This window comes from Coloeus monedula, assembly GCF_965178545.1.
Source record: "Coloeus monedula genome assembly, chromosome: 3".
NCBI classification, from domain to species: domain Eukaryota; kingdom Metazoa; phylum Chordata; class Aves; order Passeriformes; family Corvidae; genus Coloeus; species Coloeus monedula.
In genome coordinates, this window is record NC_138783.1 from 67624860 (window position 1) to 67646519 (window position 21660).

Sequence of the window (21660 nt, forward strand, 5' to 3'; positions counted from 1 at the left end):
TCATATATTATCATTCTGTCTGGTAACTACTTCTTTTTCTGTTAAATATGTATTTGCCTTTTGCAGTATTCTTTCATAAGTACATGAATTACTCCCTTCTATCTACATTGATGAAAAAGCACAAGTATTGCAAAACTACCAAATCTAAAGTCTGCACATGCTTTGGTAATTCTGTATCAATATGTATGACAGAAAACACATCAAGTGCTACTGAATATTGTAGTAGTCTATGTCCTATATTTGACTATAAACAAAGAAAATTAGTACTGCTCTACATGGATCACTCATGTCGTATTGTTTCAGAAGGTATAACTGGTATAAGTAGAATAGGTTCTGTTCTGTAGATGAAACTGAACCTCAAACATGAACTTCTGGTTCAGTCATGAACACTGATGTTTGTGCTTAAGTCAGTAAGTACACTGCTTGTCATGGAGAAACTTGTATTATTGCTTCTCAAATAGGTTTGTGAGCCTCTTGAAGGATTAGTTTATGTTCTTAGGAAATACAGAAGTCCAAGAAAAAGCAACATGTAAGTTACAACACATGAACCCAAGAAAAAGAAAGTACCTAAGGGAAAAAAAAAGCAATTTCATCATGATTAAAAATGTGACAGAAAATAAAACTCTTGAAAATATTAAAATATTTTTATAGTTTTTTATAAATGTTAGTACTTTCCTTTTAAATTGTTGAAACAACTGAGCAAATTGGCAAAAGCATACATTTTTTTCTGAGAATTAATGAATGCCTAGAAGGAATTGACAATCATAATTTACAATACAGGGCTTGCAAGGAACTGCCAGAAAATCTCTGGGGCAAAGGATGATGTTGCTTGTTTGAAACAAGCAGATGATACATGGCCAATTAAAGATTGATTCATTTTGTTGATCATTTCGGGATCAGATACTGGAAATATTAAATAATTTGTGTTTGCAACATATGTAATTGCCCCATTTATAAAATTTTAATGTATTTGCTTTTGAACTCCTGACCTGTTTCCAGTATTATGTATTTGCATTCCATATGCAGAATTGCATTTTTCATAGTTGTTGGTTTATGTTACAGTTAATATTGTATAACCTATTTAGTTAAGTCATGCTAATGGCATATATAACATGTCTTCCAAGAAAATGTCTGTGGCTGCTTTAACAAACTAGATTATATACTGGTGTTATGCATGCATTAGTCTGAAATCTAATGTTAGAAACTGATGCTGGGGCTAAATATGAAAATACATTTAATTATTATAGAGCTGCTGCCTGGAATCACAATGTGTATGCTAAATATTTCAAATGCTCATTTTCTATAACTGTGAAAACAAAGAATTATAAAAGTTAAACTTTATATTCTACTATAAAATCATGCCTTCATGCTAAATCAGTTTTCATACTTGGTTCATAGGACAAACTTGATCCCATGCATTATGCTGGAATAAAAAAATTAAAAGTAACAAAAATACATTTACAAATTTGGCAGAAACTACACAGCTAAAAGGGGAAGAGCTGGATGTTTTTCTTCCTTGTATCTGCTATTTTCAGAATTCTAAATACAGTAGTATAAAAAGAGTTCATACAGTATGCTATTGCTATTGGCTAATACAACAAAGAAATCCACATTTTGATATGGAAGTATAGATATAAGGAGTCTTACTTTGCTTGTAAAATAATCTCATTTTGCCTAGAAGAAACCAAGAAATGATAATAGAAGATTCTGATCATTTAAATTACCCTTCAGAGAAAAAAAATAAAACAAAAGCATTTTATGAAGGCTTTGAGTAGTTTTTGACTAAAGTAAGGTGTTGTGTGTATCAGTACCTTTAGGCCCAGTTATAAAAATTTCAGTGCTTGAATATAGAGAAGGATCATTTGATACAATTACTTGAGCAGATTTTTATTGTTGCCAGTATTTAACTTTAGAAAATGCTTGTTTCAGCCAGAATACAAGATTAAAAGAGATTATCTGTTGCTATTACTGCATTTCCTATCCTCTTTTTACCAGTCTTTTAAATAAAGAAAAGACAGCTTTGCTGCGTGTCAAGAATCAAATGGCAGCAGATTTGGAGAGACTTCTAAATGACCGTGAGGTAATCTTCCTCTTTTAGCATTACTACCATCAGTGCACTTTTTTGCTACTGGCCCTTAAACCATGGAGAAAAAAATTATTTACTTTGGTTTAATTTGTTGGCGTTTCCTTGTCTGTGTCATTTTCAGCAACACAGGTGACCATGTCTGTCAGATACTGGGGAGGGTCTCAGTTGTCCTCTCAGTTGCTAAGTTCTCTCTTATGATTTAGTGTCTCTGTTCTTCCTTTTCTTTTGCCTTGCAAAGTGTTTGGTGATTGCAAACATTTAACAAGAATCTAGATAAAGACAACAAAATTGATACACATGTAATCTGTAAGGCCTACATGTGCCACAGTATGCCTCAGGATCTCTCTGTGCTCCCCAGTCCTTGCAGCCAAACACTGGACCAAAGCACTGTGCAATTCATTTCCAATACACTCCTTTGAAATCCTTTTCAACTCCAAAATAGGGGTATGGGAGAGGAAACAAAACGACAATTGCACAGGTTTTAGAGAAGAGTCGGGGTACTTTTTAATGTACTTACCTGAGTTTCAGCCAAGAAAGGATCAGGGCACTACTGAAGTGGAATACACTCCAGGATCTAAAAGTATGCAAAATTATGCCATTTAGGGAACCCTAAAGGCTCTTGTCAAGATTTTTATGTGAACAATCTTAAGAGACTAATATGTCATGGTGTATGAGAGAAAATCTGCAGATTAAATGTCTAAAACAAAGGATGAAAATAAATGAAGTTTACTGCAGAAATCTGAGAATGTGAATGATACCACAGAATTTTCTGAAGCTAATGAGTACTGAATATATAAAACCAAAAGCTGACCTGAGCAGCTATTAAATCTTCTCCCAGAGCTGCTGAAAAATTTGGCAAGGATTTGCAGAGAAAATACAACATTAACAAATCAAGAACTATGAATATGAGGAAAAGCAATGCAAGTTATATATACAGAATGATGGGACCTAGGTACCCAGATACCCTAGTTATCTATTCAAAAAGTGATCATAGAGTTATATCAATAGCTCTTTGACAACATCTTTCAGATCTTTTACTGGTAAGAGAAAAGATGGGGAGATGCCTTTCAAGGAAGCTACAACTCCCCTAAATTATCCTGTCAGAGATTGGATTATCACTCATTTTAATACATTTTTTTCATAGAAAACTGACTATCCATGCACCTCCTGAAGTCTCATTCCACCTCCAAAATTGATTTCCCTCATCTCCTTTTCATGCTATTCATCAAATTCCCTTCTTAGATCAGTAAACCAAAATCCCTTTCATGAATTGGTCCAAACTAGATTGTCTCTCCCAAGCACTTAAAAAGCTACTTTTTGTTAGAACCAAAACAAAGCAGTTTCACTGACAGCTGAGTCCAAGTGGGCCTCAACTTAAATGAAAACTACTAATTCTGTTTGCTTAGTTCCTACCCAAACTAGTCTAGGATTTAAACATTTCTAGATAGTTTATAAACCTTACCATTATATTCGTGCTCTATCGTATCCTTATATAAATGATATGAAAAACACTCTGAGGAAACATGACTTAATTTAATAAGCATGTAGTGGTTTTTTCCAATATGATAGGCCCTCGGCCTAATTTCAAATTAATTTCTTTCAAAATTTCCTGTTCCGACTCCTTCTTTCCCAAGCAGGGGTGCTGCTGACTAGTTATGGTCGCAAAGTAGTTCACACTGTGGGTGCCTGGTTTTAGTAGTGTCTTATCAATGAGCATGCATTGCAGCTGCCTAAAAGCAGTAGAAAGTGGTAGAAGAAAAATTTTGCAGTGTTTTCTAAGAAAACTATAACATTTCTAACTTTAAGCTATGCAACATTGTTTACATTCAAACAACATTAGCCCCTGTAAGTCCCCTTATAAACTATTCCTCATATGCAGCAGTTTGCTTCTTTGTGTCGTTTCACCATTTCAAATTTTGAAACTATGTCAAACAATCAAGGAAGGCTGGCAGAAGCAGGCTTGATTGGAAAAGAAAAGCAAATACTTCAGACAAGAGTCTGAAAAGGACTTCTTCAATGTTCCTCATACCCTAAATGTTTAAGAAAGTGAGCAGCTATTTCCAAAATTAGTACTGTTTCCTCAAATTTCTTTTTACATCTGTTAAAAATAGGACATATTAGTCATACTGGTTTTGTCAGTGAAGATGTTTTTTAAAGATACCTCTGCAGAAAAGGATATAAATACTGAAAAAGAAACAGTAGAAGTTGCCTCTTTGAGGGAAGAAAATTAGGAAATGCCAGTACAATGCACAAAAAATACTCCTATGAAACAAAATATAAGCTAAAATTGTTTCAGGAAAACGTTTGAAAAGAACAAGTAGCTTTTGTGTTTTGTGTAGGTTTAACTTTTGTCACTTCTGTTTATTCCTAATGCAGCCTTTTATTTTGTACTTCTAATGCAAACTTCTTCCAGTAGTTTTACACATTCTGAATTTCTCTAAAAGGCAATTATCTCATCTATTGAAATCTTTGTACAGGATAGTGAGTTAGTCTTTGACAATACATCTTTGCCATCCTAATAAAAGATTTAAATTTGCAGTAACATCACAATTTTCCAGTAATTATCCTTGCTGACAGAAATAAAGAATACAAATTTTCTCGCTTCCGGTTAGTAAAGAGTTAACTGCATTTAAACAGTTTGCATTTTTAAATAAAAGTGACGTGCAACCTGTAAAGGCAGATTCATACAATTTGAAAAAAGAAGATGAATTACGGGTTTATGTGTTTGGTATGTGCTATCATGTAACAGGGTTGCTATCAGCCTTGTTTAGTCATTGCACATACTAAACTGTCATGTCTTGTTAGGAATTACCTTGTTGCTCTCATGTTTGCAAGTAGAAACATTAGAATTCTTGAATAGATAAACCAAAGATAGTCATAGTTAAGATGAAATGAAGTTTAGGTATGTTAAAAGTAAGTGCTAAAAGTACAAGCTAAATGCCAAAACAATGCTAATGCTGTCTTCCAGCAACATGTTTCAGTAAGTGTACGGTTTTGAGTTAGGTATTCCAGCCTGTGTGGTCTCAGACTGTATTAACTCTTTTTAATGGAATGTTAGAGTTTGAGGAGTTGGGAGTTTTTTATTTTTATCTCATTGTGGTATCAGCTAGATTCATAATGCTGCTTTGGAGGCAATTACAGCATTTTATACACTTTTAAAATAAAGAACTTACATTCATGATTAATCTTCTCTTTTCACAGATTTTAATTTTAGAAGAAGAAAGTTGAAAGTTATACTTTGAATCTTGGAAGAATTTCTGTAGGATTCTTACATGAGCTCTTTCATTACAGGAAAAAATTACACTAAATGTTAATGTAATAAAATAGTTCATTATTTCAAATTATGTAGACATCTAATTTGATGGTAATTCTTATATTTTACTGTGGGAAATCAATGTGAAAGCTAGTTATTTGATTATGCAAAGCCTTAAAAGCTTCTGTCCACCCATGAAGGAGAAAAAAGGAAGGTTGGGGTTGTTTCTAGACTATATTCTTGACCCAGATTTTGAATTGTTTCTTGGCCTGCTGCTTCCTTCTTTGTCTGAATTGATTAGTAAATGAATGTGGAAAACTTTTTAATCTAGTTTTTTATTCAGATCACTGAGAATCAGCTGGTAGGATAAAATTTCTTGCATTCTTCATGTGGTTAAAAGCAAACTTTCCTATTAGAGGTATTTCAATGGCATTATCATGAATGATCAGTATCTAGGATGATGCTGAGATCATGTTGTTGGAGATTCATAATAAAGCCTTCCCAGTGCCCCTGTCTTCTTTGAGCTCTCAAAGGGCTTGGGGTGCACAGTATTCTGATGCCACTTGTAAACCCCTAAGTGCGAGACAGCAAGTTAATGCAGCCAAATTTTTCAGTTGATTTTAGAATAAGATATTTTATATGTGTTGACAAGAGACTGTTATTTAATTGTTTTTCCAGATCCATCAGAAAAGCATAAAACATTGTTTGGAGGAACAGTGGGGTCTCCCATTAATAACCTTCCACTAAATAGTGTGGGGTGTTTTTAAAAAAGGATATTTCAGATCTCCAGATTAATTTTTTTTTGGCATTATTATTTGTAGTCTGTGTTCTCCTTTTAATCAGCTGAACTTTATACTGTTGACACTCTTAACTCGAACAACCAAACCACACCAACCCTGTTGGGGTCTCCTCCCCTGCCGTGTATCCCTGGCAGAGGGGCCCTGAGGGCACAGACACGGGGTTTCCCTGCCCCTGCTCAGCCTCGTTCCCATGGGTTGGTTTGTGTTCCCTGGTGTGGCCAAGGACCCTCGGGTCCCGGGACTGTGAGGGTTCCTGGGCAGAGCCCCGGCCATGCGGCTGGAGAAATAAACATCTCTGAAACAGCTATCAAGAATTGGTCCATGCATATTTCTTTTCCAGGGGCCTCGTTGATTGATACACGTGTTACAGTATCCCCACTGTAACACAACCCCAGCTTGTAATTAACGGCATGACCTGTCCCCATATTTGGAACTTACTGCCCACATGTCTTTGTACAGTCAAAAGTAAAAAAGATGTTCCCTCAAAGCATAAATCCAGATGAAATTATACATCAGGCCTGAGTTGACCCAACAGCTATAGCACTGCCTTACCCCTTTGCTCCTGCTTCTTCTCCTCCCTCTTCCTGTTGCACCAGCTCTGACCCATTTCTAATGCTGCAGTAGGACCATTCAAATCACTAAACAGAAACCTAACCTGGCCAATAAAACCCTACAAAAGTGTATTGCTGTCTGTTAACTTAGCAATTTTAATGACCTTTGGAAAGAGTCCAGCAAAGAAAAAAAACAATTAAAAATACTTATCTATCAATATTACTTACCTGTGATAAAGAGGGCATTTTGTGTCCAAAACTGTAGAGTATAGAACACCAGCTTCTGTGCCATCCTTTATCTGCATCCAAACGTTATCCTTTTGTGCATATAATGGGCATCTCTAACTTAAAGGCACTGAAGTGCAGTTTTCTGTTAAGTGCTAAAGTTAAGTGGGATGAATCCACTAAATCTCTTTTTGGTGAAGCTCTTGATACATGATTCCTTTCATCTAGTCTGTTGGTTTGGTTTTTTTCTTTCCAACAGTCGGCCTCAAACTAAGAGAAATATTTACCATGAGCTCTGTGTTCCTGGCAGTTCCCTTGCCTTTCATGCTTGATGCAGTTGGTAGTATTTTGTAACATCAGAAGTGCAATTCTAGACTTTATCCATTGGCTTTCAAACTTCAGATGAAAACTTGGAAGGGCAGTCTGTCAGCACTCAGATGTTTGGCAAGAAGTTTTAGCTATAATTTCCTGAGGTTATATTTAAGAGGTTATAAATTTGCTGTGCTTTGATGTATAGCATTGTACTATTTCTTCAGAAATTTAAGATGCAGATGTGTCATAATAAAGAAAACTAATAATTTGCACAATTAAAATCTGTTTCAACTTTTCCAATTCAAACGGAGTGTAGAAACTGAGTTCTAAAATCTTGAAAATTAACTAGCTGGGGTTTATATTTTTAATGTGAAGTTCATAATCCACTGGATTTTGAGAAAAAAAAAAAAGCAGAGCGAGTAGAAAAAATGGAGACATTCTTTTTATGTTTCAAATAGAATTACTGTAGGAGATGTTAAAGCAAATAATGAGACAGTGGTATAAGAGACACCAATAGAAGACTTTAATAGGTGTTTCTCCAAGTACTAAGATCAATTTCTGTTTGTATGAATATAAAGGACTTCATTTACACTATTTTTTTAACTGCTTGAAATCACCAGTATGTGATGCACTCTGGCAATATGGTCATTTTTAACCTATAAAAGTAAAACTAATATTATGAAATAATTGTCATAAGGAATAAAAGGATAACATTTTTTACATAAATGCTGCAAATTCAGGCTGTTTACCATAGCCATTCATTTCCTAAGATGCAGTTGTTTATGCAGACATGATTCGTTATCAGCACATGAATATTACACACCAGGTAAGAAGATACGACAACCTGCTGATATTTTATCTGCTTTACACATCTGTGCACTCATCGTACATTAGCAGCTGTGCATACAAGTGATAGAATGTAAACTTGCTGAACTAGTCACCTGCCTTATTGACACATTCATGTGTTGCTGTGCCAAAGCTCTTCAAGTGAAGTTAGCAACCAGAAACCAGGCTCTGGCTGTCTGCTAGGGGACAAAGTAGAAAACATGTAGTAGTAGTTTAAATAAACCTGTTTGATATCAGTTGGTTAAATGGCTACAGACACATGGAGTTTGAATGCTATTTGTTTACTTAAATCCACTTAGCTTATGTCAGTAAATTGTTGTGTCACTCAAATTGAGTGTTTAATCTATCTAAATATGTGTACCTGAATTGGTAGAAAATCTTCAACTAGATCAGGTTAAAATTTATTTTGGTTAGCCACTGCAAACTCTTATTTTATTTAAAGCATTTTAAAGTATAAAAAACTCCTACTGAGTTGTTCTTGCTGAAAATAGTCTAGCAGGTTAATATTAAAATGCTAATTGCCTGACTGACTGTTATGTTGAACTTACTTTCTAATTGGCAGGTGAGGAGCATTCCACATCTGATATATAACTCACCATTTATGAGTAAACCTAATGCTCTTCCTTTACAACCATGTAATTCATTCCCCTTCCCAGGTTTTCACAGTTTCTTAGCAATATGTCAGAATAATCCTGTTTATTAACTGAATATTTCTCTGTCCTTCACCACAGTAACTGAACACCTGTCTCACAAATATTATACCCACAAGTTAAGCAGAAAACAATCACTATCCCTGTTTTGCAGAAGCAATGATCAAAATAAAAGAAATGGTGCTTTGTCCAAAACTCCCCAGTTTGGAGAAGAGGTTAAAAGTTCATGTGTCCTAATGCAGTATCTTAATCGCAGCCATTTTTTGTTTCTTACATGTTTCAGTTCAAAAGCCTGGAAAGAAAATCCTCCTTAGTGTTTATTTTTCCTAAGTAGACATGAATTAACTCTTTTCTCTAAGTCGTCTTCTTATATAGGAACTGGTTGCATTTTGGAAGGGGTTTCACAAACAATTACATTTTTGCTTTGTATCGTTCTTAGAATTTGCATTCACTTCTAATCAACGTCTCCTGAAAAAGGCCACTTTTCAAAGTCCTGCCAGTCTCTCAAAGATTAAAATCTTAAAAACTTAAAATGTAAATTAAAAAAAAATTTCATTTGATCTGTAGGATTAATATTTTATAATTTTTTATGTCATATTTTCTGGGGGAAAAAAGAAGATAAATTTCACAACAGGCTGGAAGTCTTATGTGAGTGAGATTAAAGGTCTAGCTTATTTTGTCCAAGCAAACAGAGGATCTGGTGGGATGCAAGAAAAGGAGATAAGCATAAGGCAATATTTTGTAGGTAATAAGCATAGAAAAAACAACAAAACAGGTGAGAAAGATGAAGTTAAGAACAGAAAATAGTTATTTCATTATCTTTAAAATATAAAAAATCTGATTTATTATTTAGTTTTTGATAAATGGTTGCCAAATGGATTTTCCAAGTGTGTTTAAGATTGGAGAGTCCAAATGATCAATAGGATGAACAGTTACTAATTAGTCATATTAGGATATGCATAGTTTGTGAAGGGCTCTTACGAGTTTTTTCAGAGCTTCTGTAAATTATCAGGCTAAGGCTTCCAAGGATTTAGATAAATGTTCATGAATGTTAGACTTTATACCTGGCCATATGAATTTCAGAATTCCATGACATTGTTCCAAAATTTTATTGTTCACAGTGTTCGAGAATCTGGTAGTCTCTGTGCTTGCATTCATCTTATGTCAGAATCCTGTACAAAATCTGGTACTTTTCAATAGTTACCCTGGTTTTTTGCTCACAAGAGTGAAAGAAAAGTCAGATGGTTTTATTCTTTTTTTCCTCTTTTGTGGAAAAGCAAGGTGTACTGAAGTATCTCTGCTTTACCTTGCTTTGACCGGTCCATTCTATATTACTAGGTTTGTCCTTTTTACTTTCATATTGCCTTTGGGGACTGCCCCTCACTGCTGAATTCTCTGTGCCCAGATTTTAATTGCATCTCAGCAATGACCTTGAAAATTCCAGATGAGTTTTCAGCATTTCACTATTAGTCATACTTTAAAGTCCGGCTAATACTATCCTTAGCTGTAATTAAGTTATGCTGAAGAAGATTGACTAGGAATAACCTAGGACAGAAAGCCAATATGTTGGATTTAGGAACCTGCAGAGTAGCAACAGCTGCCATCTGCAAAAAAACAGAGGTGGAGAGAAGTTCAGACGCTCATAAAAAGCTTTGGAGTCATAAGGGGGAGGGCAGTACGTGTTTAATCAGGGATGGAAGCTTAGTGGATAAAAGGAGAAAACTGCTTTGTTGGGGAGAGGGGAAGGAAGGGGTATCTGCAGGGGTTGGGAAGACACGAATGAAAAGATGTGATTGGTAACAGGTGCCTTCAGACAATCTCTATCTCTGCCTCTTCCCCCTCTTTTCTGTGTAGAAAGATTGTACACGATAATGTCAAAATTATTTTGTTTCTAAAGTGAATGACTTCCTGCTCATCTATGTGCTGCAACTTGTTTTATATAAAAAAATGCTGATGTACAATGCTTAGCTCTCTTTTTAAATGTTAAGCCACAGAGTAATTATCATTTTTCTTATGCTACGTTTATGTTTCAAGATTCTAGTTTCTATTAATGTTCTGCATGTTTTCTAAGTAGATTACAGGGACATTTCTGCATCACAAGTAAGCCCCGGAGCTATTCTCAGCTTTAAGCTTGGAGAAACAAAGTGACATTTACTTTGCTAAACGAGTATAGAGAAGTTTCTGGCTCATTTTTCACAAAGAAAAATATGCTCCTAAGCAGTATCTCTCATCTTTTTGTTATCTATTTTGTTGCTGTCAAGCTTTAATAAAAATTGAATTCCAAATAGTACTGAATTTAGGAAGAAGAAGGACTTAACAGCATTGACTCTTTTCTTTGAGCTGTATTATTCAGAGTATGTTACTATTTTTAATATATATTTTTGCAAGAATTATCTTTCTATTCACAGTGGTGTACAGTAAGCAGCTGTGTACTAAATAGGAGGTTTCATAGGCAAAATGCAACTTATATATGGATTATGGGATGGAATTGACATGTGTATTTTAAATCATATGGTTTTGAGAGAGCCAGAATCAATTAAAATTCTAAACTTTTAAACAAGAAATTGTTAATTAATCTGAAATTGTTCATATTTTCTCAAGATGTAACCCGTGTTATATTCTTTTTCCTGTATTGGCTATGTATATTTCTGTCGCATTCTACTGCATATCCAACTGTGTAAAAATTTTACTTTTGTTCATTTCATGGTAGCATTTGACTATTATCAAGTGAAAAGTGAATTTAAATACTATGTAAGAAATAACAAAGACAGGAAGAATTAAACTAGAATATTACCATCTCAGAAAATACAGTAACTTCTCCATAATAATTTATGTAAATAAAGGTGTTTTAATATATTAGCATGTTAGCATCCATTTCCTGTTAGATGTACTTACTCAAGAAAGCATGCTTTTTATTAAATATTGAGTAAATGAATGTCACAATGGCTCAGATAAAAAAGTATTTGGTGAATTAGTCCTAGTTACAATTACAAATATATTTATGATCTACAGTAAAAAATTGAAAAAACCCTAAGAATCTGATATGCTAGTTCTGAATTATGAGACAAATTATTTCCTATTTTTGTTAAGAAGTGAGAAAGATTAAACTGTTAAGAACAAGTTTAAGATACAGCTGAAATAGGCAGAGATTTTGTATCTAAAAAGACAGAAGCTGTTCTCTGCAGTGGCTGGGATATTTTATTTTGTTGCCACAGTCCTAGTTCACCCTATAAAACTGGAAGTAGTTTGTAGATCCATATAGTCACAGATCTGTCAGTTCATTTTACGATTTTTATATGCACTGGGATACAGAGAACTCATGAATTAAGTGTAGTGCAGAGAAGCTATCAACATCCTGCATATGGTCTGGCATCTTTCCACCACTCAGTTATCAGGTTCATTTGTTTGGTCAGGACATTTCATACTGTCTTCCAGTTTTCAGCTTTACAGTGTGTATCCATGTGCCGTAGATGACCATATGTGCAATTCTTAACCGGAATTTCTTGCTGACTTCTCATATTTCCAGCACAGCTGCAATTAGGATGCAACTATGCCAAATACACTCTGCCTTATTTGAAGGGTTGAACAATGACTTGTTTTCTTGATTTCGTAGGCGGTTGTTAAAACCTTCTTTGAGCTCTGTTATGGATGTAGATTCTACTCCTGATAGGCACAAGCTCAGGGAGTTCCACTGTTGAAGCTGAGTTTCCACCAGTTGTGCCACTGCTTCCTATCCATCTGCAGTCTTCAGCAGTGGAATGGACTGACTGACCATTTGCTTCATTTTGCTGTTACGTCAAAATGGTGCTTCTGCAGTGTCTTTCTCCTATTTCACACCTTGTCATTAATTTTACTGTCCAGTATTGTGAATTCTGTGCTAATGGTGTTGGTCTTTTTTCCCACTTCAGCCAAAAAAGGGAACAGATAATTAATTCCAGGCTATAGGCTGTCTTCTGCAGTATGTCTCTAGCAGAAATAAAACCACTGAAGGACAGTTCTAAAATAGTTCTTTGTGTGAATTGTTAGCACTTCTGAAGAGGAGAGGCATTGTAGGTACTACTTTTGATTGAGAGTCTCATTCCTTGATAATAACACATATGTCTCCTTCCTCTAGCTTTGCTCCAAAGTTTGAGTACCATACTCAAACTTCAAAGTGTTGTATGCAAGTCACTGCATATGTTGAAAGGCGGAACCAGATTCTTTTTCAGTCACCTGGTCTGTTGTTGTCCAGAAACATGTTTATTCTAAGAATCCCTACAGTATGTTTCGTTTGTTTACCTCCATTTTAACTGGTGAACTCCAGTGCTGTTAAAGAGTACTGCCAGTGTAAAGATGATCTGAGAAGTCGTTTGTGAAGTGACAAAGTAGCAGAGATGGATCTTGCCTAATTTTAAAAATCTATAGTGTAGATACCTACATCTGAAAATCATCTAGGGATTTGAAGTCAGAAAGAAAAACAGGCACTATTATGGTGTGATTTACCATAACCTCATTTAAAATAAGCAAAATTAATATTACCTTTGAATTTCCCACCAACAGCAATGTAGAGGAATCAGACAAGCTAGTTTGCCTAGGTTTAAATATTACTACTGAAGATATCTAAAGAAGTATGTGAGGAAATCCAACCAAGTATCCAGTCACATGTTCCAAAGCCAAACTGCAATCAGAGTTCTCACAAATATCCCTCTCCAACTTAGTATGAGCAATTAAATGATACAGCTTTATTTTTAACATACCTTTGCTTTCACAAAAGTTACAGTAGGAGTCTAAGAGGGATCCAAGTAAGGAACTGCACAGGACTTCATAGAGGGCAATATCCTTAGTATTTTCTCTACCATCACCTGATATGCCCATTAAGCTTGACCCTAGTGAACACCTTGAGAAAGACAACTGTAAAGATGGTTCCTTCTGGCCTTTTTCCAGATTAAGGTAACTTTCCTTCAAGAAGGAGATAAAGGAAGTATAAAATTTTATTTTTTTCTCTGAATCCTCTCATGAACCTTTGTATATTGAACATGAACTTTTAATTCTTGAGAGACTGAGAAATCATTCCAAAATACGCTCTTTACAGAACACTACCAAATGGGTAGAACATCCTTAAATGCTGGTTTAAGTTTCTCAAATCAGTATTCTTTAACATACCCATAGCCTCAATTTTTTGAACTGTGCTTTTCCCTGTGCAGACTTGTTTGAAGACTACAATAGCTGCATAAATAAGAGGAAACATGCATGTGAAGACAGATTGTGCTGACTTGCCATGAGCATGTTTTTCATCCCAGTATGGCTACCTTCCCTCAGTTGTATGTTCTAATATATTTATTGTTTTTATTGTTAATGTTATTTTAGAAGTAAATGCAGCCATAATAGTCACCAGGCTGCTACATTCAAAGCTACTATTTGACTTCCACATTGAGGAGTCCAGTCTCTGGACTCAAAATGTGGTGCACTAAGTCTTTTTGTGAAGCAGTTTTTTGTTCAATCCCTTCCATACATGGGGGATGTACAGTCAGCCTCCAGACTGGATACATATTTTATTTTGAGTTATAGTTTAACCACATGGGGACCATATGGCAGTTAAAGTGAAGAACACAAGCTTTCCAAAGGAGGTCCTGACCATACATGCTTTGCTCTCACAGTACAGGATACTTACGGATTGGGAGTGAGAATACACATCTAAAATCATCACATTAGTGCTTGGCTCACAAATTTGGAGAGACCTTAACTTTTGATCAGCATCCCTGAGGGAGGAGATCTCTAGTTTTATCCCTCTCTCAGCTGATTTTTCTCATTTTGACCATGAAATTGGTTTTCTGTGCTGTTGTTTTATGCTGTGTTCTTCTCTGAGAACACTTGTCAGTCATCAAAATTCAGTGATTCTGCCAGACCTGATATATTTTCTAGGGCAGAAGTCTCTTGTTCAGCTTCCACAATACAAGTTCTCTGCTTAAAAATGCTGTTATAATCTAAGGTGAAATTTGCAATTGTAAATTTATAAATACATGCAATTGGAAATTGCCTATAGAGTTCCTAAATTCGATATGCTGAGCTAAAAGTAGAATGCCGCTTGTCATGATGAAGGTTCAGTTAACTGTGCATACTGTTATCAGGGTCACTTTTGCTTTAGAGGATATTTACCTGACTACAGTAGCCATGGGCTTTACTGAATGAGGAAGGAGTCAGATGGGTCTGATACCCATTGGCTTCTTCTATGATTTTAGTGATACGAAAAAGTCATAAATTTACCATCAGAATACCTTGAGACCACATAGGTAAATATCTCCTCCTACTGCGGATTTCCAACTGTTTGGTTTGATCTACATAAAGCTTCTTTTCAACGTCACTGTATGGAGGTTATTTGAGGTGCAAGATTTCCCTGCCATAAGAACCTAAGAATTGACATGTATGTAATTAATTCCTGTTAGCTAGTTACTTTTTCTTGAGACTGTTATTTTGAATCTGCTTCCAGAGCATGATACATAGACGTGTCATTTTAACTGCTTATATAAATTTATATAGTTATTATAACGATATATACACATATATAATGTTAAGTGCTATTGCAAGCTTTTGAGTGCACAGAGGATTCTTTCTTCCTTTGATTATAGTTATGACAGACAGTAAAAAAAAAATTATACTGTTGAAAATTCACTGAAAAAAAGTGAAATTACTATCTTGATACTATACTTGATTACAATGCTTAATGTAGGCAATTCTTTCACATACTTCATCAATTGCATGATAAAAGAGCACCTTTTTATGCCTCAGTCATTTCCCATATGAGATAGTTCTTTTTGACAATATAAGTCATGGTTTTGTTATAATACCTAATATTACATTAATTTTGAATTAGGAAAATATTAGATGCTCTTTTTGGTCTGTGTGTATTTGAGTGTGTATCAAGGACATCAAAACAAATGTTAATAGAGTTCCCTTTATAGTATCTATAACTCTAAATACATTTTTATTTTATATGGCTACATGCCTTACTTTTCCATTTACTTGTCTTCTAGTTGCCTTGCTAGTTGAAGGAATCAAATTTTATCCTTTGTATTCCAAAACTGATCTTCAGTCTCCATTTTTCTAGGTACTATTTCAATTACCCATAATAGGTAAAATCTACTTGAAATAAACTGTAGCTTATTTTTACTTTTACTTTAAGCTCAAACATCATTTAAAAATCTCTGAATTTTCTGGAGTAATATGAGCAGGTAATACCCTTTTTTACTTTACCTTTTACAAGTTACTTACACTTCTTTAGTTTGGTTCTTTTGACACTATTTTAAAGCTTGATGATTTTCAGTTAGTTCCACAACACCAGCACTGATAGCATTTAGCCTAATAAATTAGCAAGGTGGAATTTGGAAAATATGCCAGACCAGAAAACATTTTAATTAATGGACACTCTGGAAAAGACTGCTGTCTATCCTTTGTACCTAAATAGTCACAGAAACACTAAAAGTTGGAAAAGACCTCTAAGATCATTGAGTCCAACCTTTATATCTCCTTCCCTGTTTGTATATTGGCACACAAAATTGCTTTTGCTATTTTTAACTAAGGTTGTTGGACATAAGTTACCAAAAATAAATGGAAATAAGCAAGTAGTTTCTTCTGATACTATATACAATGCAATACATGTTACCTTACTTCACCTCCTTCTACATCACTCCCTGTGTTCTCAGTCCATTCATTCTAATCACTTACTTTGAATTTCAACTCTTTCCTGGTTATGTATGCAGAATTTTCAAGTATTCTTTTATAGTTAAAGTAATCTTTACTAAATATGAATTAATATGCATAAGTGGAATACAGGATGTTAGATTGTCCTAAAGTATAAATCTCTGTATGTTTTGGAAAACTTACCACATAGATAATCTGTGGTATGAAAGATTGTTCTAGAAACACAGTTCTTTTTCAGAAAGTAATTTGATACTTCAAATCTGTATGCAAGGGGAATAATTTAGGTATCAAAATGAAGGTGTCTGCAGTGAGGTATCTCTCTGTGCTTTATAGTTTACAGCAGCCTAATCAGCAAGGCTGATGTTACAACACCAATAGTGTCCCACTTCTGAATGGAGCCACTTTCCAAGCTACATTGTCCGTAATGGAAAATTAGATTCTTAGCTTGTGGTTAGATACTTATGTTTAGATACAGCAATTTAAGTGTTTTAAGTTCGAGTGAAATCCCACTTAATGTGTCACATAGCTCATTACTTTGATTATGGGGACTTGGGCTGGCCCACAGAGCAGCATCCTTAACAAAAATTCATCCGGTTGCTGTGGACAGACTTTCAAAATATTTAATAATACATACTTGTTTGTATGGGTGACACTAATTGTACATAAGCACTGTTTTTGTGCCAGCTGCATAGGTTAATTTTTTCCTTGTGTCATCTTAACCCACCTTTTTTTGCCAGCTGCATTGTTTTCCATGTATCTGCACTGCCACATCCCCACAGAATGTTGCGTAAGCAGTGAGTGGGCGCTTGCGTTCCCATAGCTTGTGACAGTGAGACCAAAGGTGTAAAGCCAGCCCAGGGAGGAGCTGGGTGAATCCACTCAGAGGTGTTGGTACTCATAGTCCTCCCAAGAAGGATTGCTGTCTGGCTCTCCGAAGCTAAAGCCCTCAGACCTGGCAGCCTCAACACAGTGACACACAGCATGGCTTATATGTCCAGGAGCCAGCGTGGCAAAGACCAAATACTTCCCCAGAGAAATTGGGAAATGCAGAGCTGTAGCAACACTATTTTCTACAGTGCACTGAGTAACTGAAGGGAATATTGTTAGTAAACAATTTGCACAGCTCTGCCTGGACATAGAAACATGGAACATGGACTTGACACAGTAAAAAACATAAAAATTTAAATCATCCATTTCTCTTCACATCTTCCTTTACTTAGCTTATCCTGAAACTAGTACATGTCCTTCTACACAAACGATTCTTCCCATCTCCTTTGAATCCTCTACCTACTTTCCTCTTTTTTCGTAAGGTCTTGTTCCCACTGGAACGAGTTCACATATTTCTGCTAAGTACAATCTCCAGAGGTGCTTTTCCTTACTAGCTTTCTAGACCAGCTTGCTGGATTTTAGGATTGGAAAATAATATTCATAGAATCATGGTAGCATGCCAGCAGTAGCAGGTAGTGCTAATGACTCTTGGTTTGGAACTTAAAAGTGAAGGTAAGAATTGTGTTCAGGGAGCAGAGAAATCTAAAGAGATGGTTAAAATTACTGCAGTTCAAGACAGAGCTTTGTTTTCAGTATTTCTTTGCTGAAAACAGCAAATCTCTTGCAAATATGTTGGGCCAATTTTCTTTCCTTGTTCAGCAGTACACATCCCATATAAATTCATTATTAACAAATAAATATTTAAGAGGTTGAAATGTAATTTAACGGAATAACTTCTACTGGATTTGATGTTTCTTGTGCTATTTATTTTGCCAAGTTTCTTAAGGTCTTTCTTGCTCAATGTGGAGGGGCTTTAGAACAAGTATTAAGGCAACCTTAGCTAAATCCTCATGATATATTTGGCTGTGATGTCAAAATAGCTTCTTCGTTGTGGACTAATTTTTCATCCCCACTCCCTGTCATTCCTTCCTATGCTTCACATTAGAGAATCCTCCTGTCACAAGGGAAGCTTGTGTGAGAGCTGACCCTCCAGAGCCTATTCCAAGTCTGAAAACAGACAGTGCTGTCAAGTACCAGACAGATTCTGTTAAGTAGAGAAGAGTTTAAACTGCCAAGTGGATCTTGACACAAGAGAATTTGACCCTACACATACAAGTTTCAACTCTGTTTCTGAAATAAATCTGTGTGGCAGTTTTTGGGTTTTGCCTTGTTCAAACGTGCAACTATTTGGTCCACAGAATAACACAGTTTAAGTATAGGAACACCATTTGCTAATGTCAAAACATTGTTTATGTACAATTTAATCTCCTGTGATGGTGTATTTATTTGCTATATACTTGCTTGAGTTATTTTCATCAAGAAATTCTGTCTATGTGTTGCTTTGGCAACATCTTCGCCGAGTTTACAACTTTGAAAAACATGCTGGCATCAGCTATGCAGTTCTTTTAAACAGCTGCTCTGCAGTCATGCTGTTTCAACATGCCACCACACATGACTGAATTATGCAAATAGTTAATATTAAATGACTGAGATACAAGAACAATTTGTACACTCTATAAAGCTGGTCTTTGGAGTGTAACTTCCATTCATGTAACTGAGTTAGCATTCAACAATTTAAAGGCTACAGCATGTTTCTTTTGACTGTGTTTCTTGTATTAAAGGCAGCAGTGGACAGAGAGAAGGTATATGGCAGGAGTTTTTTAAAAGGCTGAGAGTTTTTTTAACTTATTACTAATAATTCAATGAAAATAGAACGTGCATCAATATAATTTTCTGGCAAATATTAAATAGGTAAGATATTAAAAATGTTTGTCATTCAGCTATAAACACAAATTATCCTTTTCTGGTTGAGAGATAAGACAGAATGTTAATTATATATAAGGCTAATACAGTAACAGTGTTGTTTATTGAAGGCAACGACATTTGTAAAAAGCAAGCAAACAAAAACATTGATATTTTAAAACATGTAAAATCATCTTAAAATTTACATTGAAAGGCTTTTCTACTGATCTTGTTGTTCTAATTCTACAACAACGAATGCTCTAAATAATACTACTAGTAGTAATAATAATAATAATTAATGCTTTAAATTCTGTAACTTGTTTTATAGTAATCATACCCATTACGTGGGGTGGAGGGGGAATGTTTGGCAGTAAGTGTGGTGAAAGATGACAAAGGATGTTCAGTTTAGGTCAGAAAATGCTATGTTTTTTCCTTTCTCGCTCTACTGTACATTTTAAATAAACTTTTGTTCAGCTAAGTATTAAGGAAAGATTACTTTTTTTAATTCAAATTGTTTTCAAAGCAAATTATTAGGATATCCAAAAAAAGTCTGCACTTCTATATATTCATGTTCCTTTCTCCACACATTTTTCACAAAACTTCTTTTCCATTCTGATCCTCTTTTTGCTGTACATCCTCTAAAGGTTTTTTATTGATTCTTCTTTTCTAATCTAGATATAAAGACATGTATTTCTAGTAATGTATTTATAAAATTTTTGTGAAAGACCTAGTGCTCAAAAGTACAAGTTGGTACAGTCCTTCAAATTAGATTTGTACACTCCCTTAGCCTGACAAAATAAATGCAAAAGAATTCTTTTAAATGAAATGGAAGTCTAAGTTAAAAGAGATAGTGTATTTCTTACTACACAGTAAATGTTCTCTTTTACAGCCTTTAAGCAAGACAAAATTTGAGTTGCATAAATCCTCTGTGCCTATTTTATTTTCTTAATTTGCTAGGGTCCAAGTAGTAATCTTATTCATTATAGCAAGTATATCTTCTTCCTTTTTAGATTTACTGATCCATGTTTGGTGAATATAAATTCATTATTAACAAATAAATATTTAAGAGGTTGAAATGTAATTTAACGGAATAACTTAGCATTGTTCTTTTGTGGTTTTATAGGAACTAGCCACAATGAAGCAGATTATAATTAATCTACATGGTAAACGCTATGAACAAAATCCACCTCAGTCGTTTATTGATGTAAAAAATGCAACTGGAAAAAAATCAAACCCTTTGGTAAAACTGCTGTCAGAACATGAAGAAGAAAATATATTTACACCTAAGCCAACGTTATTTGTAAGTACTATGATAAGACTAAGTGCCAAAACTTCTGATGGTTCTCCTCACGTTTTAAAAAGAAAAATGTGGATTCATCCTTCAAGGAGATATATAATTAGTTCAGCTAAATACTTGAGGCTCTTTATGAAAACAGCCAATGTTGAGCAGAAAAATCAGAGTTTATGATGTTTTTTAGCTATTTGGTTATTTTCTACATCTTAAGTTCACAGCAAACCAGGTCTTAAAAAAAAAATACCATTGTTGTATTACAATACTGAGAGTGGTTAGCAAAATTTTAGTAGTTGTAGAGATTCACAGACCATGTATACTAATTTAAATCTACCATGATTGTGTATTAAGTGGCCTTTGTGCATATCTATATTGAGAAGCAGGAGTGAGGAAATAGGTGTATTTCTGTATACTTATATTCATGTATATTAATGTGTATGTGTGTATGTATCTAAACATATATAAAAAATAGAACACCACTATTGATATCTCTTCTGTTGCTAAGGTTGCCTGATATTATAAAACCCTGTTTTATTCCTTCAAAAACAAAAAGCTTGGATTTTAATATTTGAAGTGGCCCACTCAGATTTAGTGCCTCTGGTATTGGAAAGCTTCATGAAAATGGTTTAGAAGTTTCTGACTATGACTGTGTCTGAAGTGATAGATTCAACACAGCCAAGCTGCAATGCTAAATCACAAAGCCAGTCATGACTCTGTAAACAGTCTTTATGATGCTACCTTTCTCTGGGGTGGATTGGGTGTATCTGCACTGCATAGCATATGTGCTGATTTGGTCCAAAGAGAAGTCTTTCCTTTTTTTGTGTGTTTTTGGTCTTTTTTTGTCTTCTTTCTTTCTTTCTTGGTGGAGACTCTAACACACAGTGTCTTAAACAGCAATTTTATTGCAGCACACCAGGTAGTGGGTTTCTAACACAAAACGTAGGAAATGGTGGCATCTCTGGGACATGATGTGAGGACATTGGGGTATTTTAGGGGTTTGAAATTTGTTTGAATAGCGTTATTAAACTAAACACAGTGCTGTCTCATCCGTAGTGCTTTTGGAAGTGCTAAATCGTACCACCCAAACTTTGTCTTTGATGGAGCTTTTCAGTGATCCAAAACATAAGCAAATAGTTTGTGTAGATGATCTGGGGTTTCAGTGCATAATCTCTCCTGTTTTACTTAGGGATATAGAAACTGTGTAGGAATCCAGAAAAACTGCATTTACACTTAGAAATT

The 21660-nt window shown here is 34.9% G+C and overlaps 1 protein-coding gene across 3 annotated transcripts in view; it reads left to right on the forward strand.

Moving 5' to 3' along the window:
• PIBF1 (progesterone immunomodulatory binding factor 1) overlaps window positions 1-21660 on the forward strand; it is a 107239-nt gene that overhangs the window by 84353 nt on the left and 1226 nt on the right. For 2 of the 3 annotated variants that reach the window (XM_082279264.1, XM_082279263.1), the window contains exons 16-17: window positions 1996-2080; window positions 20254-20430. In XM_082279264.1, the coding sequence (XP_082135390.1) occupies window positions 1996-2080; window positions 20254-20430 (262 nt within the window). Of the gene's footprint in view, window positions 1-1995; window positions 2081-20253; window positions 20431-21660 lie in introns of those variants that run through there. The other variant, XM_082279265.1, reaches the window with a different exon arrangement.